At 39.2% G+C, this 26,222-nt stretch overlaps 1 protein-coding gene across 1 annotated transcript in view; it reads left to right on the forward strand.

Moving 5' to 3' along the window:
- Window positions 1-26,222, forward strand: part of MALRD1 (MAM and LDL receptor class A domain containing 1) — a 500,726-nt gene that overhangs the window by 202,472 nt on the left and 272,032 nt on the right. Inside the window, exons 24-27 of the mRNA XM_044295614.1 lie at window positions 1,447-1,729; window positions 1,845-1,856; window positions 3,847-4,092; window positions 7,739-7,896. Of these exons, the coding sequence (XP_044151549.1) occupies window positions 1,447-1,729; window positions 1,845-1,856; window positions 3,847-4,092; window positions 7,739-7,896 (699 nt within the window). The remainder of the gene's footprint in view (window positions 1-1,446; window positions 1,730-1,844; window positions 1,857-3,846; window positions 4,093-7,738; window positions 7,897-26,222) is intronic.

Below are 26,222 nucleotides of genomic sequence, written 5' to 3' on the forward strand. Positions count from 1 at the left end.
TATATATGTAATTCTGGTGCTCCATATCTCACTATATACAGTATATTGTAATGGTGCTCCCTATCCCTCTATAGGACTGTCTATGTAATGACACGTCTACACATATCACTATAGGGCGCTATATAAAATGACAGTGCTCCACATTTGACTGCAGAGTTGGGTAACTCAGTTCCATTGTCTAATGGGGCATTCCATTTGTTTTGGACCCAACTACCACCAATGAACTAAAACTGCCGATCTTAGATTTTTTTTTTTCCAGGGACACTTTAAAGGGGTTGTCTCAATTTAGCAATTGGCATTGATCATGTAGAGAAAGTTAATACAAAGCACTTACTAATGTATTGTGATTGTCCATATTGCCTCCTTTGCTGGCTGGATTCATTTTTCCATCACATTATACACTACTCATGTCCATGGTTATGACCACTCTGCAATCCATCAGCGGTGGTCGTGCGTGCACACTATAGGAAAAAGCAACATCCTCTCTGGTGGCCCGGGACTGTGGCAGCGCACATAGACACATATACGCAGTAGCTCCCGTCCTGGCCACCTCATATCTGCGCTGCAGCCGTGGTCGTAATCCCTGGATATGAGCAGTGTGTAATGTGATAAATGTTCACTATGCAACATTTCTCAGGGTCTGCAATGACTAGGACTATGGATTTGAAGTTCAGTACTGCGACATGAAATCTGCAGGAATTTATTTTATTTATTTATTTATTTTTTAATCTTTATTACAATTTTGACCAACATTACAAAATGTATACAATATACAGTTAATACATACATACACTTGAATTCCCCACCCCCCGCCCTTTGCGTGCCGCTCACTTCCTCTCTAAAGAGAGAAGGGAGAAGAAAAAAAAATAATAAAAAATTGCAGGAATTTCTTATGCATGATGTAAACTGGATTATATTTTCAATGCAGTTTTCAGTGCAATCTCTCCTGTTATACTTGAGTATGGCTGTCATCTCAAAAAAGTTGCGGACCTCTAGCATGAAGGGTTTGTGGCCAGTTTCAAAGTTATCCCCTAATTAGTAGATCGCTGGAGATCAGTCCGCTAGATCCCCCTCAAACCAAAGAATGGGAGACCTGGTTCCCCATTCTGATGGAGCAGCAGGTCGTGCATGCACTGCTGCTTCATTCATTCTCTACGGAAGCGCTGGACATAGTCCAGTACAGCGCTCAGGTTTCTCCGGCGCTCCCACTGAGAATGAATGGACCAGCCGTACGCATGCATGACCTGCTGCTCCATCAGATAGAGACTCCCATTCTCAGGATTGATGGGGGCTCCAATGGTCGAACCCCCGGCGATCAGCTAGTTATCCCCTATCTTGTGGATAGAGGATAACCTATAAACCTGGCTAAACCCCTTTAAATAATGGCCTTATAACTAGTTCTTATGACCTATTTTGTCTGCACCATTCGATTGTCTTCTCCCACAGATCATCTTTTACTTCCACATGTATGGAGAGGGCATCGGATCACTGACCATGTATCAGGTGACAGTGAGCGGACATGAAAATCTACTTTTAAATATGACTGGAGATCAGGGGAATTTCTGGCAGAGAAAAGAGCTATCACTTCATGATCTGGGAGAAGATTTCTACATTATGTTTGAAGGGAAAGTTGGCAAAGATCAAAGAGGAGATATAGCTCTGGATGACATTGTCCTCTCAAATGAGTGTTTTCCATCTTCTGTATTTATCCCACAGCCTCTCAGAAAAGGTAAGACTTTGTAAATTCTTTGCACCAAAAAGGTCAGTCCTTTTCTAAATATCTGTTAGTTGCATTAGAAAAGGCTTAAATAATGTTTTCTACCCTTAAATTGCCTTTTGGCCAGACCCCCCCACCTGTGGAGGAAAGCATACTTACCCTGTACCTGTCACCAGGTTCCGACTTCTTTAGTCCCCTGCTGGCTTGCTCTGGTCACACTCATCAACATCAGGTTTGACGGGGGTCACATGTGCCACTGCGGCCAATAACTCACCTGCAGCGGCACATGAGACCATGAGACCTTTGTCAAGCCGGATGTGGATAAGTGGGACCGGAGTATAACAGTGGCAGCAGAGGAACGGAGGAGGTGATGAGGCTGGTATGTTTCCCTCTGCAGGTCCAGCCACCCACCACCCCAAGGTGGACAAGCAGTTTTCAGGACATTTGAAAAATGTATCTAGCATTAGTAAAAACCAGTACTCACCTGTTAAATTCCCTACCACTCCAGTGCATACACTTAGGTTCAGCATATCCTATAAAATGAAGTTAATGTGCAGGTGTGCATCGCTGTGGCCAAAAATACAAAAGTAAAACCAAAGACATCACAGCAGCACTCTGCAAAGGATATGCCGCCAATTTCAGATAAGTGCGGGTGACCCGCGCCTATCTCTAGAACGGAGCCTGTAAAGTGAAGGAGTGTGTATAACGCATGCGCAGCCTCCCTCCATTCATTTCTATGGGACTGCTGAAAATAACCAAGCTACTTCCGTCAGCTCCATAGAAGTGAATGGAGCGGTGGCCGTGGTTGTGTGGTATGCTTCCAATTCATTTCTATGGGACTTACGAATATAGCCAAGCATGTCGCTCGGGATCAGCAACCTCCAGCTCTCTAGCTGTTGTGACGCTACAACTTCCAACAAGCTACATTCAGTACTATCAGAGTTCTGAAAACAGCCATGCAAGTGTGCATGCTGGGAGTCATAGTTTTACCACAGCTGGAGTAGTGATCCCAGTTCTAAACCTTCATTTGTACAAAGATATATAACAATTTGCCATCTGAGCTGCAGGTTTTGAAAATTAAAATCCTGTATTTGTCCTTGCCTTTTGTCACTTTACTACCAAATATATAGGGGGTTGTCCCATCTCACACATTGGTGCTAGGATATACCACCGAAGTCAGATAGGTGCAGGGTCCACCTCTAGGACCCACATCTATCTGACATTGGAGACATATACTATTGATATGCCACCGATATGTGAGACGGGCCAACCCCTTTGAAGTATCAAACTGAAACTTGCAAAATCCAGAACACATCCAGCAGTGATAGGGCCCCATTGTAAAAGTTAGTATGGGCCCTTCTGTACCACCAGTTTTCCAGTACACATGCATCAAACATTCCCAGGTAACATGAAACGCAAACTGCTTAATCGTAATGACACCTCAGCACACGTCTAATTTGAATGGCTTTTGTGGGTGCTCGTCTCTTGTTACCTCCTTCCACCCGCGGAGTGAGATTGTAGCTTTAAATAAATTTTTTCAGAAACAGCACACCGATGTAGTTTGTAATTCAACCTTTATTTACCAGTGGTATATTCTCAAGTTATTTTATGACATTTATTGCTGTCTGCAACGTTTCGGGCCCATTTGGTGCCCTTTGTCAAGCTGGATGGCCGCACGCCGTGAAAATACAGACCGGCCATCCAGCTTGACAAAGGGCACCAAATGGGCCCGAAACGTTGCAGACAGCAATAAATGTCATAAAATAACTTGAGAATATACCACTGGTAAATAAAGGTTGAATTACAAACTACATCGGTGTGCTGTTTCTGAAAAAATTTATTTAAAACATGAAACGCAAACTGCAACGCCCAAGATTTCAAACTAATTTATGATCTTTTTATAAAGCGGAACAAATAAACAAATTGTAATTAAAACGTTGCCCTCGGTCTCTCCCACTTTTTCCAGCTTCTATGTTGGAAAAAGTAGAACTGGTGCTTAAAAATAATATGCTCATTCTGAACATTGGGTTTATTCTCCACCAACTGTAAGATGAATGTATTTAGCCAGAATTTCTTCTCATATCTATTGTAGTATGGTCGGTGTCTAACCCCAAACTGTTTTCTCCCAGATAACTGCCCAGTGGGATTTCTTAAATGTAAAAATAAAAAGTGCATCACCTCTGAAAAGTTATGTGACTTTGTCGATGACTGTGGGGATAACACAGATGAAATACAGTGTGGCACATCATGCACATTTGAAAATGGTGCATGCGGGTGGAAAAACTCTGTGGCTGACAGTTTTGACTGGATTTTGGGAGGGCATTCATCTAAGTCTCTAAGACCTCCCATAGACCATACACTTGGAAATGAAAATGGTAAGATCTGGTTATTACATACATTGTGAGGAAACGCTTGTGGTAGAAAAAGATATTGGGGGGTCGTAACAGATGAATTCCCGGCTTGTGGTAGACTTCTGCAGTTATTAGCCAGGCTTGATTGGCAAACTAAAGCAGTTTGGTTTTATGAGATGCTGTATATTAGGGTGGCCATGGTGGTAGACTGTAGTACCCTTGTGACGGTTAACTGCAAACATATTATTTTGCACGGAGATGATAGGACTGGATCAGGGTCCAAAAAGACTCGTTCCATGTCACCTTCAGTAGTGCAGTGCAGGTCACAGGTCTCTTCTCACTTGCATCTTGAGCTGCCTGTGGCCCAGTGCAGACAGTGGCAATAACGTAATCTTGCAAGTAGTTGACCTACCCTTGCATAGACTACAGGCCTTAAATGGCTTGTGCCTTATGAGAGTGAATGGTGAGAAAAGGTGTCATAGACTCCTGTGCATCACCACATTATTCATTTGTATCAGCATCCTGGGGACGTTCAAGGGTTTGTCCGGGTTCAGAGTTCCCCTTCACTCATTTAGCCTATTTGACTGGAGCATCTGAGCATTTCTGGACCAAGGAGCACAGTGCACCCAAAGAAAATCATCTCAGATGTCATGGTCACAACTGACCAAAGCACGTGAGGGGTTAAATGTCTGTGATCAGTGTTATTGTCAATCGCAGACATTAGCCCCAGATGTCTGATTTAAAGTGTGGACATTCTGCATATACCGTATGTTAATAAACATATCACATGTTGGGAAATGAGTAATGACATTCATTACAAGTCATAGAGGGGTTGTCTCATGAGGACAAGTTATTTTTTAAAGGAGTACAGCTGCTCTAATCCCCGTCAATCAGCGGTTACTCACATAGGGTGCGTATTCTGGCCAGGCATTTCCCTTCTATGATTATCTGTGAAATGCATGGATGGACTAGGTTCACCAGAGAAGAGTAGCTCTTACAGTTTCATAGAGTAGGAGACCCCTGTGATGCCCATATGCAAGAATTTTATTAAACACCTTTAACCTTACAACCTATTTTTGCTTCTGTACTGAATATCTATTTTGTACAGATAATGGTGGCCAAATATCCATTTCCATTTAGAGGAAGACCGTTCTAAGCCTTTCTGGTTTGTCTGTTTGGGATACAAATGTAGTCATGAGAACTGCCATTTTCATCCTTTACTATCTATGAAATAAAAACGATGACATTTCGGTAATGCAATGTTACATTTTGATGACATGGGCGAAATTAGTACATTGACCAACAAACCAATAGGAGCATTCCTATAATGAGCAAAAGACATCTACTGTACACAAGAGGACTTCACATCTCTACAATATACTCACTAAAATACAATCCCACGTTATAAAGAGCCTAGAGATACGTATTCCTGTCATGTATTATAGTGATCTATAAATTAGGGTAATTGGGAGTAATTGACATTCTGGAGTAGAAGGGATGGAGTCAGGTTAAAGCTTCTCATGTATTAACCTTGTGTAAACCTGCTACCATTAAAGCCGACCTATCACCTACAGACAGCAGAGGGATTCGTATCATTGACTTATCAAGGATGTCAGGAACCCTTGAAGCATTGCCTAATAATCATAAGGTCTGATTTATATTCATGAGGTTCAGGCTGTCAATGAATTGATATTTATGTAGTCACAAGTGAGAGAAAAACGTTGCGGCATAAAATGTGGAGCTTTAAAACTTTTGCCATCCTTGCCAATGGAGGTATAACATGCAGCAGCTGGACACCGATACAAAATCTGAACAGGGTCCCCATCTAACATGTTGTCTTTATAATACTTGGGTCTTTTTTATGTCGTAGACCAGCCTTTGGGCCCCTTGAGGTACCAAGACTTGGGGAGGACTACTACTTCTTCCCTCCCTATAGCTTCAATATGCCTCAGTATGTCAATTACAACTTTTACCTCTAAATTCTTTTTGTAGAAGTGACTCTCAATGACCTTCTTCTACTACTTCCTTCACATTTCTGTCAAGAAAGACACACTTTTTGGAATGCTCCTCCTTTAAGAACCCCCACCGTTCAAATTAAAGAGTCCATCAAAACTATTGTGATAATGCGTTTGGAACCCACCACCTCCAGTGGCTGCCATCTCTTTGCTCATGGTGTCTCCTCTCCCTTGAAGACCTGTTCATAATATATAGCAATTACCATTACGATTGAAAAGATTTTGAGCATTAATAATGATAATTGCAAACAACGATCAATTATGAAAGTATAATTTATTTTATAGGACCTGTGTCACATGGTTCCCAAATTTGTTGACTATCAAGTTCTGTAGACCTACACTGGCACAAGCCTCTAGTTTTACACGCTTTCATTTGCATTGATTCCATGAGAATCAATAGGAAAAAGTCATGACTTGCTCCACTAGTAATGAAGATGAAAACTTGTTTCCTCTATACCCAACATATGCCCTAAGCTTCGAGAATAAAATATTCAAAGGGAGAGGGTCAGCAAGTTTTTGCATATGAGACCATTCTTAGTAGCTGGTAGGGCTTAAAGGCTATGGACATTTTTGGGGTAATTTTCTTTGATTATATTTTACTCATTTTGGGCTAAAAACATTTTTGAATTGGTCTTTATTAAAGATTTTCAGTAGTTTTTTTGTGATAAAAACCTGTCTATTTGCAGACTTTCCTGCCTGAGTTCTGTCAACTGGCAGTTCATCTGAAGCCTAATCTCTGATTTCCTCCTGACCCCATAAACACTCATTGAAGCCATATTTTTATCAGTTTGATAAGACTTTAGCTATAATGAGTGTCTGAGATCAGGAGTTCAGAGATAAGGCTTCTCATAAGCTGTCAACTGACAGAACTCAGGAGCGATAGTCATCAAATAGACTAATTTTAAAGGTGTCCATAGCCTTTAAATAGTCTACTAAAATAGTACCTTTTGTTATATAAATTCATTACTGCATTTGGCAAAAGCAACGTTCAGTACTTTGTTAAAATATGCTAATGAGATGTTCAGAACCTCAAGCACTGGCACTAGACCCTCCTTCTCTTTCAGGCAGGAATCAGAAGCGGTACTGTGCATGTGCCGAAACTGTGGTGCATGGCACAGATTCAAGATTATGGAGCCAGATGATGCACCAAGGAGCTAGGTCCTCCCCTTGGTGCTACTAACAGCTCAGAAGCATATTTGAACAAGCAATTTTTGATTAACTTAACAAATACACTGTTTTAGTAGACTAGTCAAGCCCTACCAACCACTATGAAAGGTAGGATCTACAAAAACCGCCTGATAGACCTTTAAGATGTTTGTTGTATAAAATACCTAAAATTAGGTCATGCCATACAGAGTCTCTAGGAAATCTATTTGCTGCCATACAGTTCCTCTCTACAGCACAATACTGAAATATCTCATGAATGCATCCGTTAATATGGAGGCTGAAGGACCATTCCATAATTTTTTCTCTGTGTCGAAAAAAAGGCTCACTATGACCCCATATCACATTGGAAGCAGGGAGAGGAAGGGTATTGAACCACAGGCGTAGTTTTACAGCTGTACAATGATCGTGCATGAGACCTTAATAAAAACATTATTAACTATGAGACCTAATAGAACCATTTTTTGTGCTCCATGTGGTCTGTACAATAGGTCACTTTTTGTATCTCGAGACATCATATGTTGGTCTACGTGGTGAAAAAGCTCATATGAAAAGCTCCAAGTGGAAGGAGTCGGCGAGGACTTGTATGCTGAGATTTTGGTACTACATGTCACCAAAAGCTACTGGAATAATACGAGTTCTTATAAAGGTAGGAGGTTGATTTATTATTTTAATATATGTTTATGTCTTTAATATATTCTGTTGTCTTCGAATGACTAATGGTATTTCCATAGCATGCACAGAGCCTTAGGGAATGTCTCTGCTTACCCCATGTTCACACCATTAGATCATATACAACAGCTTGACTTCTATATGTTGTCAGAGGCAAATATTTGATTTGATGGAGAAAGCAGTATATAAAGTATGCCCAGCTGTGCATTTCCCCTTATCATCAGTAGGGCTGTAAATGCTTACTGCAATAGTTATAGAGAGCCTATCTAACAAGCGAGTAATGCATGCTGGGTAGATAAACAAGCACAAAAGAAAGATGCTTAAGGCCATTCTTCAAAGCATCGCTGCATCAGGTAGTATATAATTGTCTTATCAAGATGTTCAAAAGAGAGCAAACTTTTATATGACAAAAGTCTTCGAATTGTTTGCATCCTCAGTGTATATGACCAAAGTGAATGCTTATTTAATCTATCAAATATCTAATCAAGTTGAGGCATGAGCCCCGACTATCAATTTTAGAAACCAAAACAGATAGCCTTTTTAATAGCCTAGATTTACCATACATTTAAATACTTTGGTCCTGGCTTGTCAGTGCCTCAACAGACACCCAGAACCCAGGATCACACTGGTCTGATATGCCACTCACCCTAGAAATGAGAAAGCCAGTGGGCCCAACAACAACATCTTAAGCTGTGGTAAAGTTTTTGTCCATGTACTGTATGTCCAAGGGAAATATTCACCATGTTGCTCTGCCCTTGTATCTATATAATTTGCTCTCACTCTTAGGTACTCACTACCAGGTCCATCCTGGTCGAAATGTCTGGTCTGCCAGTTACCCTAGAACATGGGATTATCACTAGTCCCCAATAGCAATTTTTCATGCTTTGATAAATTTTTGTCTACATTAAAATTCCTACTTAATTTTTGTGCTTTGGATTTCTTTCTAAATTCCTTTTTGGAATGAAATTAAAATTCCTATCCAAATCCACGCTACAGGATAGGGTCGTTCTATGTCAAAACATTCTCATATTTTTGCAATGAGACTGAAAACTGTAAATATGAAATTTTCCAATCCCCAGATAGAGCAGCTCTCTGATATAAGCCCGTGCAATCGATAACCTTCATATAGCTGAAACCACAACTACAGGACATCAAATGGGATAATGAGTCTTTTTATTAAGTTACTAAGTCATTGTTCAAGTTTTCCAAGAGCCAGATGTTGAATTAGTAAGACTTAAAGACTTACTCCCATATAAGAATAGGTTTGTCAATACGAAACTAGATTGTTGCTCAGCAGATCCAACATTTGTAGCTTTTCTGATGTTATGATCTTAAACTGCGGGGAATCTGAGTGAAGCAGATCAATATCTGAATGGAGAAACTAAATTCCAAGTTGTCTTGAAGGAACTTTTCAAAAGTCACACAACTGTATTTAAACTAAGGTGGCAATTATTATGGGCCTTCAGGTAATGGAAGAATCTATAAAGCACTATAAATCCTTTGAGTACTTAAAGCCAGGCTCTTGACTGATTACAGACTTTAAGACTCTTTGAGTGAGCAGACAGACATCTCTATATCATAGAAATACTATTTTTGTCTTACAAGTGTTTTAGATTGCATAGGATGGAGTAAACTGTTTCATATGTACCAGAAATAGCCACAGTTAGTCACTGGAGATGCTCCCCCTCAAATACAGAAGCTGAACCATCGAAGTGTAAAAACTTTTATGTTGCTTATTCCAAAATTTTGGAATAGAGCGGCGCTTCATAATCTGTGGATTGAGGGCCATGTGTAAATTCCAGGTCTCTTCTATGTAGCTTCCATCTGTTGGTACTATTGTACACTTTTGTACCATGGATGCCATAGAACTAATAGAATTTGGTACCAGAGGAATAAATTGTTACATTTGACACTGTATTAGTCTTAATACAGCTCCACTTTTAGTATGAATTGCGGCTCAATACTACCAGTCATTTTGGAAAACGACTGACAACCTACAAAAGCTTGGAGACCCCTAGGTCAAAGTCTAACCAGTGTTATAAATCCCTCCAAAAATTGATGCCTGAAATGGGTTATTGAATTACACAACTCATACCTAAAATTCCTCTAGGTACATACTTAATAAATAAAGAGCACAATGAAACATTTAAAGGGGTTTTCCAGGTATAAGAAACGTACCTGTCCAGGCTCCAGTGTCGTGAGCATTGGCATGGCCCTGCCGGGAGAAACATGCTGCTGAGCCATGACCCCTGGTGACATGACAGCATCCTTAGCAATACAATGCAATACTCTGTTTCTCCCTGCAGTGTGTACAGGGGCAGATTATCAGTAGGCTGATTGCTCTGCTGTTCTATTCGTGTGTGCTAGTGTTTCTGACTAATGGGGCGCCAAGTCGTGGACCTATCAAGTTCTTATCAGGGACATTGTGCTCTATTTAAAACCTTTCCTGGCCATACATCAGTGCCAGTGATAGTCTCTGACTCACTAGCTGTGTTCCTAGTTCCTTGTTCCTGTGGTTATTGGATTTTTAATTCTTCTGACCCGGCTTGTCCTCTGACCACTCTCTGTCTCTTGTTTGATACTGCTTTGTTTGTCTGGTTCTGATCTTGGCTTGTCTTCTGACCACTCTCTGCCTGTTGTTTGGTACTGCATTTACGTATGACTCTGGTATTGTGTTTGTCTGTCTTTGCTGCTTGTCCATCTCTATACTTAAGTAGCGTAAGAACCGTCAACCAGTTGCGGTCTAGCTATCTAGGACTTGTATTGCAAGTAGATAGGGAAGGCGGGCTGAGTTCTAGCCTTAGGGCTTACTGTCCTTGTCTATCCCTACCTACAGTTGTAACACTAGGTTCATGATATTTAGGACTTTAGAATAAGTGGAGGTCTGATGCCTGAAAACCACCACCAATCAGCTATTTGAAGAGGCTGGAAGATAGGTCATCAATATCACTAAATTGGACAACCGCCTTTAAGCTCCATCTCATGGACAACCCGTAAATGTCTCCAAAATGGCCCAAAATGCCCCCAAAATGGACCATTTGGGGTGGAGCTTACATTAACCCTGCCTTTTAATGGCCCAGTAAGCAGCACTATTCATGCAAAATCAAGACGTGTCAACTATGTAGGTAATATGCAAAAATTAATCAGAAAATCAATTAGTCAATGTTTTTCTCAGAAAAGTACACATATTATAATAGCAACGATGCCCCCCCCCCCCCCCCCCAAAAAAAAAAAAAAAAAAAAAAAAAGCCAAAAAACAGAATTTATTGCGACTGACATTTCATACTACATACTGGTGAACTACACAATAGCACATCTGAGATGTTTGTGCAACAGAAGCTGAAATCAGATAGGTATTATATCTGCCAATTTTCTGGCTTACATAATGGTAAATTTTGGAGGAATGTGTCGGCCTCTTACACCTTTCCCACTTTTTTGAAAAAGGAGTGAGCACTAAGTCACAAGATTTCACTTAATTTCGAGTTTCCCAAAAATTAGCATTTTTGGAGCCACTTTTCTGCCACAGGGGGCTTAATAAATCCCCCAATAATGTATATGTTTATGGTAGGTCATGTGAACAACCTAGAATATCCCTAGAAACCAGGTCTCTAAGACAACAATGATCATCCATGTAAATATGACAATCCCTCTCCACAACAAATTACTATTTGTATCAATGGGAAGTTGTGTATGTGTTGCAACTTATTTCCATGGCAACTTTATACTTCTGTGTTTAGCCAAGGCATTATTCGTATCCATGGAAACTTGTATCCATAGTTCATAACTGGCACTGTGCATCCATGGCAACATGTCTACAAGACAACTTGTGTTTCCTAGGCAACATGCAGAAACATATTATGGTGTTTTCATGATAGAGTTTGTCAATGTACATTGATATCGATGACTGTTTCCGGGGTGAAATGTTAATCCATGGCAACACGTATATATTGCAATATGGACACATGGCAGTTAACACCTCTGGAACTATGTTTTATTATCCATCTGTTGTTTTTTTTATATCAAACTATAGACATTTAGCTCATCCCTGGTGGTACATGTGCATACAGACCTTACCAACACTTGCATCCTAAATTGCAAGACTATTTTAGCCCCCCCCCCAGGAATGTCCACAAAATGTCACGTGATGACCATTTTAACCTCTTGGGGACACATGATGTACCGGTACCCTGGTACTTAAGGACACATGATGACCTGGTACTTAAGGACACATGACATACTGGTACTGTATTACAAAACTGGGTGCCTGCTGAAATCAATCAGCAGGCACCCTGGGTCAATGCCGAGGGGGGTCCTGTGACGCCCCGTATCGGCGATCGCTGTGGATCAACCTCTTCTATGCCGCTGACCGTGGCATAGAAGGGGTTTGTGTCGGGTGAGCGCATCGAGTCCCCGCGCTGCTGTGGCAGAGATTCGATGTCTCAGAAGGCAGTTCCCGATGCCGTGCAGAGGCTGCCCAATACCTTGCACGGCATCGGGAACTACCTTCTACGGGAGCCGAGAAGATCCAGCCTCAGGCCCGGTCTCTTAGGCAACCTGTTTGTGTACTAATCACTGTAGTACAGGAACAGGCAATGCATTACAATACAGATGTATTGTAATGCATTGCAGAGGGGATCAGACCCCCAAAAGTGAACATCAGAAATAAAGTAAAGAAAAAATAAGAAAATAAAAAAATGTTTTAATAAAATTAATAAAGTAAAAAAAAAACGCCCCTTTCCCCTTATTTTATAATAAAAAACTGAAAAAAAACCACACATATTAGGTATCGCCGCGTCCGTAATGACCGGCTCTATAAATATATCACATGATCCACCTTGTCCAATAAATACCATAAAAAAAATTATACGGTGGAAATAAATAGCCATTTTTGTCACCTTACATCACAAAAATTGCAGCACCAAGTGATCAAAAAGGCACATGCCCCCCAAAATAGTACCAATCTAACTGTCACCTCATCCCGCAAAAAATTAGCTCCTATCTAAGACAATAGCCCAAAAAATAAAAAATAAATATGGCTCAGAATATGGAGACACTAAAACATCATTTTTTTTTGTTTCAAAAATGTTGGTATCGTGTAAAACTTAAGTAAATAAAAAAAAGTATACATTTTGGGTATTGCCACGTCAGTAACGACCGGTTCTATAAAAAAATCACATGACCTAACCCCTCAGGTGAACACAGTCAAATTTTTTAAATAAATACTGTGCTAAAAAAAAGATTTTTTGTCTCCTTACCTTACAAAAAGTGCAATAGCAAACGATCAAAAAGTCATATGCACCCCATAATTGTGCCAATCAAACCGTCATCTCATCCCACAAAAAATTAGACCCTACCTAAGATAATCGCCCAAAAACTGAAAACTATGGCTCTCAGAATATGGAGACACCAAAACATGATTTATTTATTTTTGTTTCAAAAATGATATTGTGTAAAATTTAAATAAATAAAAAAAGTATACATATTAGGTATTGCCACGTCAGTAACGACCGGCTTTATAAAAATACTACATGACCTAACTCCTCAGGTGAACATCGTCAAAAAATTAAAATAAAAACTATGCTAAAAAAACATTTTTTTTGTCTCCTTGCATCACTAAAAGTGCAACACTAAGCGATCAAAAAGGCATATGCCCCCCAAAATAGTACCAATCAAACTGTCATCTCATCCCGCAAAAATCATACCCTACCCAAGATAATCGCTTAAAAACTGAAAAAACTATGGCTCTCAGACTATGGAGACACTAAAACATGATTTTTGTTTAAAAAATGAAGTCATTGTGTAAAACTTACTTAAATAAATAAAAAAGTAGACATATTAGGTATCGCCACATCCGTAATAGCCTGCTCTATAAAAAGATCACATGACAGGTGACTACCGTAAAAATAACAATAAAATGCTGGAAAAAAAACAATTTTTTTGTCACCTTACATCACAAAAAGTCTAATAGCAAGCGATCAAAAATTCATAGGCACCCTAAAATAGTGCCAATCAAACCGTCATCTCATCGCGAAAAAAATTATCCCTTACACAAGACAGTCACCCAAAAAATAAATAAAACTATGGCTTCTTTCAGAATGTGGAGACACTAAAGAATCCTCAAAAAAAAAAAATGTTTTGTTATGTAAAACTGAAACAAACAATCCAAAAAAGCTGTCATATTTGGTATTGTCGCATCCGTGACAACCTGCTCTATAAAAATACCACATCTAACCTGTCAGATGAATGTTGTAAATAAAAAAATAAATAACGGTGCCAAAACAGCTATTTCTTGTTACCTTGCCTCACAAAAAGTGTAATATAGAGCAACCAAAAACCATATGTACCATAAAATAGTACCAACAAAACTGACACCCTATCCCGTAGTTTCCAAAATGGGGTCACTTTTTTGGAGTTTCTACTCCAGGGGTGCATCAGGGGGGCTTCAAATGGGACATGGCAGCTTAAAATTATCCCAGTGAATTCTGCTTTCCAAAAAACCATATGGCGTTCCTTTCCTTCTGTGCAATGCCGTGTGCCCGTACAGCAATTATCGACCACATATGGGGTGTTTCTGTAAACTACAGAATCAGGGCCATAAATATTGAGTTTTGTTTGGCTGTTAACCCTTGGAAAATCTGTCAAAAAAGTGAAATTTTTAAATTTCATCTCTATTTTCCATTAATTCTTGTGGAACATCTAAAGGGTTAACAAAGTTTGTAAAATCAGTTTTGAATTGATTGAGGGGTGTAGTTTGTAAAATTGTGTCATTTTTTGGTGGTTTCTATTATGTAAGCCTCACAAAGTGACTTCAGACCTGAACTGGTCCTGAAAAATTTTAAGATTTGCTTCTAAACTTCTAAGCCTTGTAACGTCCCCAAAACATAAAATGGTATTCCCAAAATGATCCAAATATGAAGTAGACATATGGGGAATGTAAAATAATAACTATTTTTGGAGGTATTACGATCTGATATAAAATTAGAGAAATTGAAATGTGCTATTTTTTCCAGATTTTTGGGTAATTCTTTTTTTTTTTTTTATAAATAAGAATGCATTTTTTTACTCCATTTTACCAGTGTCATGAAGTACAATATGTGATGAAAAAACTATCTCAGAATGGCCTGGAAAAGTAAAAGCGTTTTAAAGTTCTTCATCTTCACACATAAAGTGACATTGGTCCGATTTACAAAAAATGGCCTGGTCGTTAAGGTGAAATATGGCCGTGTCCTTAAGGGGTTAATGCAAATTAGTGTAAAGCACAGTCTGGTTTGCTGGACATCACCACAAAAATTTCAAAATTGGGCCTCTTAGAAGTATGCAAGGTGTTTTAGTGAAAATGTTTGCATCAGTGGTGTTCATCTTCAGGACAACTCGGCAATTAAATGTCTGTTCTTTAAACTGCATGTTTATTTGACAAACTACAGCAACATAAAATATAGACAGTATGATGTGCAACAAGCATCAGTGGGAAGATAATTATCAATGGGCGCGTACCAGTGGCAATTTGTAAATCTACAGAAAACCTAAATATACAGTCGTGGCCAAAAGTTTTGAGAATTACATAAATATTGGAAATAGGAAAAGTTGCTGCTTAAGTTTTTATAATAGCAATTTGCATATACTCCAGAATGCTATGAAGAGTGATCAGATGAATTGCATAGTCCTTCTTTGCCATGAAAATTAACTTAATCCCAAAAAGCTGTCATTAAAGGACCTGCTGAGATCATTTCAGTAATCGTCTTGTTAACTCAGGTGAGAATGTTGACGAGCACAAGGCTGGAGATCATTATGTCAGGCTGATTGGGTTAAAATGGCAGACTTGACCTGTTAAAGGGAGGGTGAATCATTGTTCTTCCATTGTTAAGCATGGTGACCTACAAAGAAACGCGTGCAGCCATCATTGCGTTGCATAAAAATGGCTTCACAGGCAAGGATATTGTGGCTACTAAGATTGCACCTCAATCAACAATTTATAGGATCATCAAGAACTTCAAGGAAAGAGGTTCAATTCTTGTTAAGAAGGCTTCAGGGCGTCCAAGAAAGTCCAGCAAGCACTAGAATCGTTTCCTAAAGAGGATTCAGCTGCGGGATCGGAGTGCCACCAGTGCAGAGCTTGCTCAGGAATGGCAGCATGCAGGTGTGAGCGCAATTGCACGCACAGTGAGGCGAAGACTTTTGGAAGATGGCCTGGTGTCAAGAAGGGAAGCAAAGAAGCCACTTCTCTCCAAAAAAAACAGGGACAGATTGATCTTCTGCAGAAAATATGGTGAATGGACTGCTGAGGACTGGGGCAAAGTCATATTCTCCGATGAAGCCTCTTTCCGATTGTTTGGGGCATCAGGAAAAAGGCTTGTCTGGAGAAGAAAAGGTGAGCGCTACCATCAGTCCTGTGTCATGCCAACAGTAAAGCATCCTGAGACCATTCATGTGTGGGGTTGCTTCTCATCCAAGGGATTGGGTTCACAAAAAACACCCTCCAACAGCAACTTCTTTCAACAATCCAACAACAGTTTGGTGAAGAAAAATGCATTTTCCAGCACGATGGAGCACCGTGCCATAAGGCAAAAGTGATACCTAAGTGACTCGAGGACCAAAACGTTGACAATTTGGGTCCATGGCCTGGAAACTCCCCAGATCTTAATCCCATTGAGAACTTGTGGTCAATCCTCAAGAGGCGGGTGGACAAACAAAAACCCTATAATTCTTAGAAGGGATTATGAAAGAATAGGTTGCTATCAGTCAGGAATTGGCCCAGAAGTTGATTGAGAGCATGACCAGTCGAATTGCAGAGGTCCTGAAAAAGAAGGGCCAACACTGCAAATACTGACTCTTTGGATAAATGTCATGTAATTGTTGATAAAAGCCTTTGAAACGTATGAAGTGCGTGTAATTATATTTCACTACATCACAGAAACAACTGAAATAAAGATCTAAAAGCAGTTTAGCAGCAAACTTTGTGAAAACGAATATTTGTGTCAGTCTCAAAACTTTTGGCCACGACTGTACATTCTTCTCCTGTTCAGTACATAACATACAAAGTCAGCATGTTGTCTGTTTACATGGAAATGTGTCATTAACAAGTGTATCTATGGCAACGTAGTAAGATATACTAACTGGCAAAGTATTCATTGACACATGGATTGCATTTGACTGTACATACAAATATGTCAATGGATCTCATAGAACTAATAACATTTGGATAAATTATTACATTTGACACTGTATTCGGCTTAATACAGCTCCACTTTTAGTATGCATTGAGGCTCAATACTCCCAGTCCAACAAAAGGTCGGGGACCTCTAGGTCAAAGTCTAACTAGTGTTATGAATCCCACCAAAAATTGGTGTCTGAAATTGATTATTGAACTCCACAACCCATACCTAAAATTACATACTTACCAATAAATAGAGAAGAGAACAATGAAACATTTAAAGGGGTTTTCCAGGTGTAAGAAACGTACCTGTCCTGGCTCCAGCTTCATGATACTCAGCCTTGGCATGGCCCTGCCAGGAGAGACATGCTGCTGAGCCATGACCCCTGGTGACATGACAGCATCCTTAGCAATACGGTGCAATACTCTGTTTCTCCCTGCAGTGTGTCAATCAAAACTTTTTTTTTACTAAGTAATATTTGCATTCATCTCTCCTTTGTTTTATCTGATTAATGCAAAGTACATTAATTCTCCGACTCACAATGGGAACAAAAAGCCAAATGTTGAATTAATTAGTAAAATTCACAAATTTTGGCAATAGCAGGATTTATTTTCTTTACCTAATGTGTATTGATTTTATTTGACATTCCAGGCTTTTTTTTTTCTTGTTGGTTTGCCTTTGGCTGAAATACAGTATCGTTCAAGCTATATGGCCTCTTAGCACTGTCCAATAGGGTCAGTTGGACTCCACATGACATGAGCAATGCATTAAGTGGAGAGGACGTCTGTACATACAGGTGAAACTCGAAAAATTAAAATAAGTCCATTTATTTCCGTTATTCAAATTAAAAAGAATTTCATCAATGCAGCTTAAAATTAGAATTTTGTGAAAAAGTTTAATATTCTAGGCTCAAAGTGTTACACTCTAGTCAGCTAATTAATCCATACCCCCTGAGCAAAGGGTACCTCAAAATTATGACTTTGGGGTTTCATAAACTGTAAGCCATAATCATCCAAATTATAACAAATAAAGGCTTGTAATATCTCGCTTTGCCTGTAATGAGTCTATCTCATATGTTAGTTTTACCTTTTAGGTTGTATTACTGAAATAAATGAACTTTGCACGATATACAAATTTTCGAGTTTCACCTGTATGTGGTTCGATTGAGGATGCCCCATAAAAAAAACGTAATTTGCCTCTGTACAGATTTACAGTAAAGGGCTCATGCACTTCTGTGTTAGCCCTATTGCAGCTCCATACAGAACATGCCATGTGCGTGAGGCCTTATGATAATCTTACATTACGACATACACAAAATAGATCAATATCTTGGTTTTATGTAGTTTAACCCTTTATGCTCCGCACTGTACATGTACAGTGCAATAGGAGGGTAGTTCACGAGCTGTGCCGTACATGTAGGTGTCGCATACCATGACAGACCCTTAGATACAATTTAATATTGGGATGCCAAAGACACTTCATGGCAGTCAGGAGTCTGATGAAGGCCTCTAGGTCTGCCATATATTTACACCTATAAGTTCACCTCAGTTGCAAGGCTTAATAGGATGACTGTCAGTGTTATACTGATAACAGTATTTCTACTGAAATGCAGTGTATTGAATGACAGATCAGAAGATTGCATGATCTCGTTTTAGTGGAACTAAAAAGTAAAACAAAAAATAAATAAAATCAAAGAAATTGTAAATAAGAATTGAATTGAAAATGTAAAAATAGATATATATTTCAATTTAAATATGCTTTATTATGCATTAAAAAAGGATTAAAAAGTTATCAAAAAGCTATATGTAGTCCAGAATAGTAGCAATGAAAACTACAGGTCGCCCAGAGCCCTCGCACAGCTTTGTACTGACCCTTGGAATAAAGGTAACATGTTATTTATATCACTAGGCAAACTGCACTATATTTAAAAAGTAAACAAAAAAAATGTCTGAATGGGTGTTTTTTATTTATCACTCCTATAGAAAGCATGATGCTGTCACTGAAAAATATAAATCAGCCCACAAAAAAACAAGCCGACAAAATAGCTAATCAATGGGAAAAAATAAATAAAAATAAACAATTTGCTGCATATTTAAATGGTTATTCTGATTAGAAGAAGCTATCCCCTGTAGACAAAATGTTGACGACCACATGGACACAGATAAGGCCGAGTTCACACTTCAGTTATTTGGTCAGTTATTTTCATCAGTTATTGTGAGGCAAAACCAGGTGCTGGTCAAAAACAGAGCACAGTAGGAAATCTTTCCATTATACTGTATATCTGTGTAGGCTTAATTACTGGTTTCGGCTTACAATAACTGATGAACATAACTGACCAAATAACTGAAGTGTGAAGTAGGCCTAACTTCTTTTAGACTACTCCTTCCTCAACTGTCTTGTGTTCCAAACCATTTCTTCCTCATCTCACCTACATATCACTGTTTTTTAACCTCTCGTAGGTGAGATTACAGTGAACTGTGACTGTCAACAACACCCTCAAAATGCTACAGATCTGCTGTGTGCTTAGTAATCTGAAGCACTTTAAAATGATGTGTCTACACAAAACAAAATATAAGTATTGTACAAAATAAAATAAAAAAAGTATCTGCATTTTCCTAGAAACAATTGAGTTTGTATCCCTGTAAAAAAAAAAAAAAACATCATATTTTTTATTATCATGCTTCGCCTTACCATAAAAATTTACCTTATAGAGGTGGTCCCTAGCTAGGAGAACCTATATATATATATATATAAATCCAGAAAAAGGACGGCACTCCGGTCTTGAAGAAGTAAAATTAGTCTTTAATCAACCTTGCGGTACAACGTTTCGGCTCCAATACTGAGCCTTTCTCAAGCACTGAAAGGCTTGAGAAAGGCTCAGTATTGGAGCCGAAACATTGTACCGCAAGGTTGATTAAAGACTAATTTTACTTCTTCAAGACCGGAGTGCCGTCCTTTTTCTGCATTCATTGATTGGGGTAAGAGGTCGATTCCCCTGGAACGTGCACACACTTTTTCCATCTTTGCAGTCAGTGCCGCCATTTTTCGTATTTATATATATATATATATATATGTATAAAAAGAGTTTTATTTATTTTCATGACTATAAAAATTGTAGATTCACACTGAAGGCATCAAAACTTTGAATTAACACATGTGGAATTATATACATAGCAAAAAAGTGTGAAACAACTGAAAATATGTCATATTCTAGGTTCTTCAAAGCAGCCACCTTTTGCTTTGATTACTGCTTTGCACGCTCTTGGCATTCTCTTGATGAGCTTCAAGAGGTAGTCACCTGAAATGGTTTTTACTTCACTGGTATGCCCTGTCAGATTTAATAAGTGGGATTTCTTGCCTTATAAATGAGGTTGGGACCATCAGTTGCGTTGTGGAGAAGTCAGGTGGATACACAGCTGATAGTCCTACTGAATAGACTGTTAGAATTTGTATTATGGCAAGAAAAAAGCAGCTAAGTAAAGAAAAACGAGTGGCCATCATTACTTTAAGAAATGAAGGTCAGTCAGTCTGAAAAATTGGGAAAACTTTAAAAGTGTCCCCAAGTGCAGTCACAAAAACCATCAAGCGCTACAAAGAAACTGGCTCACATGCGGACCGCCCCAGGAAAGGAAGACCAAGAGTCACCTCTGCTGTGGAGGATAAGTTCATCCGAGTCACCAGCCTCAGAAATCGCAGGTTAACAGCAGCTCAGATTAGAGACCAGGTCAATGCCACACAGAGTTCTAGCAGCAGACACATCTCTAGAACAACTGTTAAGAGGAGACTGTGTGAATCAGGCCTTCATGGTAGAATATCTGCTAGGAAACCACTGCTAAAGGACAGGCAACAAGCAGAAGAGACTTGTTTGGGCTAAAGAACACAAGGAATGGACATTAGACCAGTGGAAATCTGTGCTTTGGTCTGATGAGTCCAAATTTGAGATCTTTGGTTCCAACCACTGTGTCTTTGTGCGACGCAGAAAAGGTGAACGGATGGACTCTACATGCCTGGTTCCCACCGTGAAGCATGGAGGAGGAGGTGTGATGGTGTGGGGGTGCTTTGCTGGTGACACTGTTGGGGATTTATTCAAAATTTAAGGCATACTGAACCAGCATGGCTACCACAGCATCTTGCAGCGGCATGCTATTCCATCCGGTTTGAGTTTAGTTGGACCATCATTTATTTTTCAACAGGACAATGACCCCAAACACACCTCCAGGCTGTGTAAGGGCTATTTGACCATGAAGGAGAGTGATGGGGTGCTGTGCCAGATTACCTGGCCTCCACAGTCACCGGACCTGAACCCAATGGAGATGGTTTGGGGTGAGCTGGACCGCAGAGTGAAGGCAAAAGGGCCAACAAGTGCTAAGCATCTCTGGGAACTCCTTCAAGACTGTTGGAAGACCATTTCAGGTGACTACCTCTTGAAGCTCATCTAGAGAATGCCAAGAGTGTGCAAAGCAGTAATCAAAGAAAAAGGTAGCTACTTTGAAGAACCTAGAATATGACATATTTTCAGTTGTTTCACGCTTTTTTGTTATGTATATAATTCCACATGTGTTAATTCATAGTTTTGATGCCTTCAGTGTGAATCTACAATTTTTATAGTCATGAAAATAAAGAAAACTCTTTGAATGAGAAGGTGTGTCCAAACTTTTGGTCTGTACTCTATTGAAAGGGCTATCCGGGGGTTCAGAGCTGAACCCGGACATACCCCCATATTCACCCAGGCAGCCCTCCTGATATGAATCGTGCAGGGCAAAGGCATTTTTTGGAGATCCAGTGATGTACCAGGCTTTTCATGGGGACTGCTAGGCGGAGGGTTCCGCATAGCAGTGAGCACGGTGACGGCATTGGCACTGATGGACGGCCTTTAGCACTGCCCTAGCCTGTAAAAGCCTGCCTATCAGTGCCGGTGACATCACTGGCAACACTGCTAGGTGGAAGCCTCCGCCTAGCAGTGTGAAAATATAAACAAACAAGCCCTTGCCCTGCGCAATCCAGCCATAAAATGCTCCGATGCTTATGTCAGAGGGGCCGGAGGGGTGAAATTGGGGATAAGTCCAAGTTCAGCTCTGAACCCAGACAACCCTTTTAATGTATATTTTTTATGTATATTAAGTTACCACAAGTTAAGATTATGAAGGAGGTATCGACAACCCCTCTTTTTTTTACCTCCATTTTTTAAGATAACTCAGATATGTGCTTGGCTTTCAAGATCATCTTTCCCTATAGTCTAGAACCACCAAATAAAATGTGTAAAACCAAAACCAAATGGTCATATAGACTAGAGCCTCACAACTTATATTTATAGATTATATTAACTCAGATTTTTATGTGCAGCACATTTAATTAATTTAGGATCGCCATCAGGAGATTCTAAAATCTCTGCCATCTTTTGCAAGCAGATTAACTTCCTTAGTAACAATATACATCATCTGAATTACAATTTAATGAAAAATACAGTTTGAATTACAAGAGGCCTTGATGCAGAATGTAGTTAAAAGATAAATTCTCCATCTTAGATGGAAGCAATACAGGCTTATCTATGCAGATAAAAATACTTCGTTGGTATGCAAAAGAAAAACTTATAATAGGATTTTATGTTAATTCCACGGCTCTATCTGACCAGAGTTTTAAAATACATTTTTGTTAACTTTCAAGATTTTCATTGCAACTGCTCTTCGGAGAACCTTTTTTACTAATGTCTTTCTTGAGATGGCTTTGTTAATCTTCAGTACATTTTACTGTATGGATTAAACAATTTGGGAACATTAGTAGGATGTATGGAAGCCAAGTCAATTTATGCCATACAACACAGAGTTAGTGATATTTTGTTCGATATAGGTCAATAACTATTATTAATAATTGTTACATGCATGGGTTACAAAAAAGATCTGCCTGTCCATCATACAGATAATTCAATTTGAAACCATCTTATCCATGCTCTGTATAGTTTTATAGGAAAGGATCAGTAAAACTTGCAATTCATTGATTTACACCTCTGCAAATTCTAGGCCTAGGTCCTCTTAGTGACTGACAGTTAACTGTATGGCTAAGAAGGCTGTCACATCGGTAGGTAAGACCTCCCACCACACCTAAGTGTAGAAAGATCAGAGGTTTAAATGAATAAATTACCAGTTTTATTTTATTTATTTTTTATATATTTATTGAAATTTTTGTACAGCATCCAAATGTTCATAAAACATACAACTCTATGTTGACAAGTTTACAGTCATCACTGAAATATCCCATACATACAAAAAACAAAACAAAAAAAAACGGTATAGACAACAATTAAAATCCAAATCCAAACCCTGGCAGTGCCTCATTTTCCAAGTCTGAGAACTTCTTGCCTCCCTTATCTCCAAGGAAATCGTCTGTGACTCTAATATAGATAATGGTCATTGTTTTGTCAGTAGTCTCTACCTTCCCGTATCAAAGCACTATCTATCTGTCATATGGTCACCCTCTGAGCGTCGGTGTAAGGGACAGCTCTTAGAGTCGCAGCATCCCCAATGCTCTTCTCTCTTCACAAGTTTTATTTTATTAAAACTATAGCTTAATCAGCTCAGCTCCTCCTGCTCTATAACATGCTGCCTGATGCTTAAATTGCATCTGAAAGGTGACAGAGCTGACAGGTTCCCTTTAAAAGGGTTGTCTATACTATCTCATGAATCATAATGTCCATCAATATGTAACTTTGTAATACTAAATGATTCAAAATCCTCTTAAATTTCCCAAATATTTGGATTCCAGCCAGATCCAAATCTTCAGAATCTCTCAAAAAGGTTGCCACCATTTTACAGGTCAGAAGATAGAAAAGATAGAAAAGAAGGCATCTGCTACCAAAAATGGATACGTTGTCAACCATGTTTTAATTTAAAAACAAAATGAGAGTGCAGTGTGCTATTAAACAGGCTCAGTGTTAAAAAGCTTGGACTGCTTGAAAGCAGTCCTAGGAGACTTTGAGAGTGTCATACATGAATTTTCAGGACAATCAGGGTACTTTTGATTTAGGTAACATTTATTTGTAAAATCACTAAAATAAAGTGGCCTAAATGGGAGGAAATGCTCAAAATGCAGCGATTTATGTAAGATTTACAGATGCAAGAAAAGTATGTGAACCCTTTGGAATGATATGGATTTCTGCACAAATTGGTCATAAAATGTGATCTGATCTTCATCTAAGTCACAACAATATACAATCACAGTCTGCCTAAACTAATAACACACAAAGAATTAAATGTTACCATGTTTTCATTGAACACACCATCTAAACATTCACAGTGCAGGTGAAAAAAAGTATGTGAACCCCTAGACTAATGACATCTCCAAGAGCTAATTGGAGTGAGGTGTAGCCAACTGGAGTCCAATCAATGAAATGAGATTGGAGGTGTTGGTTGCAGCTGTCCTGCCCTATAAAAAACACACACCAGTTCTGGGTTTGCTTTTTACAAGAAGCATTGCCTGATGTGAATGATGCCTCGCACAAATGAGCTCTAAGAAGACCTACGATTAAGAATTGTTGACTTGCATAAAGCTGGAAAGGGTTATAAAAGTATCTCCAAAAGACTTGCTGTTCATCAGTCCACGGTAAGACAAATTGTCTATGAATGGAGAAAGTTCAGCACTGCTTCTACTCTCCCTAGGAGTGGTGTCCTGTAAAGATGACTGCAAGAGCACAGCGCAGACTGCTCAATGAGGTGAAGAAGAATCCTAGAGTGTCAGCTAAAGACTTACAAATGTCTCTGGCATATGCTAACATCCCTGTTAGCGAATCTACGATATGTAAAACACTAAACAAGAATGGATTTCATGGGAGGATACCACAGAGGAAGCCACCTGTCCAAAAAACAAATTGCTGCACGTTTACAGTTTGCACAAGAGGACCTGGATGTTCCACAGCAGTACTGGCAAAATATTCAGTGGACAGATGAAACCAAAGTTGAGTTGTTTGGAAGAAACACACAACACTATGTGTGGAGAAAAATAGGCACAGCACACCAACATCAAAACCTCATCCCAACTGTGAAGTATGGTGGTGGGGGCATCATGGTTTTGGGCTGCTTTGCTGCATCAGGGCCTGGACAGATTGCTATCATCGAAGGAAAAATGAATTCCCAAGTTTATCAAGACATTTTGCAGGAGAACTTAAGGCCATCTGTCCACCAGCTGAAGCTCAACAGAAGATGGGTGTTGCAACAGGACAATGACCCAAAGCATAGAAGTAAATCAACAACAGAATGGCTTAAACTAAAATACGCCTTCTGGTGTGGCCCAGTCAGAGTCCTGACCTCAACCCGATTGAGATGCTGTGGCATGACCTCAAGAAAGCGGTTCATACCAGACATCCCAAGAATATTGCTGAACTGAAACAGTTCTGTAAAGAGGAATGGTCAAAAATTACTCCTGACCGTTGTGTACGTCTGATCTGCAACTACAGGAAACGTTTGGTTGAAGTTATTGCTGCCAAAGGAGGTTCAACCAGTTATTAAGTCCAAGGGTTCACATACTTTTTCTACCTGCACTGTGAATGTTTACATGGTGTGTTCAATAAAAACATGGTAACATTTAATTCTTTGTGTGTTATTAGTTTAAGCAGACTGTGATTGTCTATTATTGTGACTTAGATGAAGATCAGATCACATTTTATGACCAATTTGTGCAGAAATCCATAACATTCCAAAGGGTTAACATACTTTTTCTTGCAACTGTATTTGTATCCCAATTGAATCGGAGGACAGATTACTTAGAATCGGACCCAAAATCAATTTGAAGAAATTTGTTCATCTCTAATTGCCAACCTTAGAATAATGTAAAAAACAAATAAAAGCAGCCAAACTAGAGACCCAGAGATTAATTGCCATAGAGAGCAAAACTAACCCTAAAATGTTCTTCAATTATATAAATGGTAAAAAGTATAAATCTAAAGGTGTCGGCCCTCTACAGAGCAATGAGGGGGGAGTTGCAGAGAGCGATGAGGAGAAAGGAAAGCTATTAAATATTTTTTTCTCCACTGTATGCACTGAGGAAAATAAACTGTCAAATGAAATGCAGAATGTAAAAGTAAATTCCCCATTAAAAGTACCCTGTCTGACCCAGGAAGAAGTACATTGGCGTCTTAAAAAGATTAAAATAGACAAATCGC

The sequence above is a fragment of the Bufo gargarizans genome, chromosome 5, assembly GCF_014858855.1.
Source record: "Bufo gargarizans isolate SCDJY-AF-19 chromosome 5, ASM1485885v1, whole genome shotgun sequence".
NCBI classification, from domain to species: domain Eukaryota; kingdom Metazoa; phylum Chordata; class Amphibia; order Anura; family Bufonidae; genus Bufo; species Bufo gargarizans.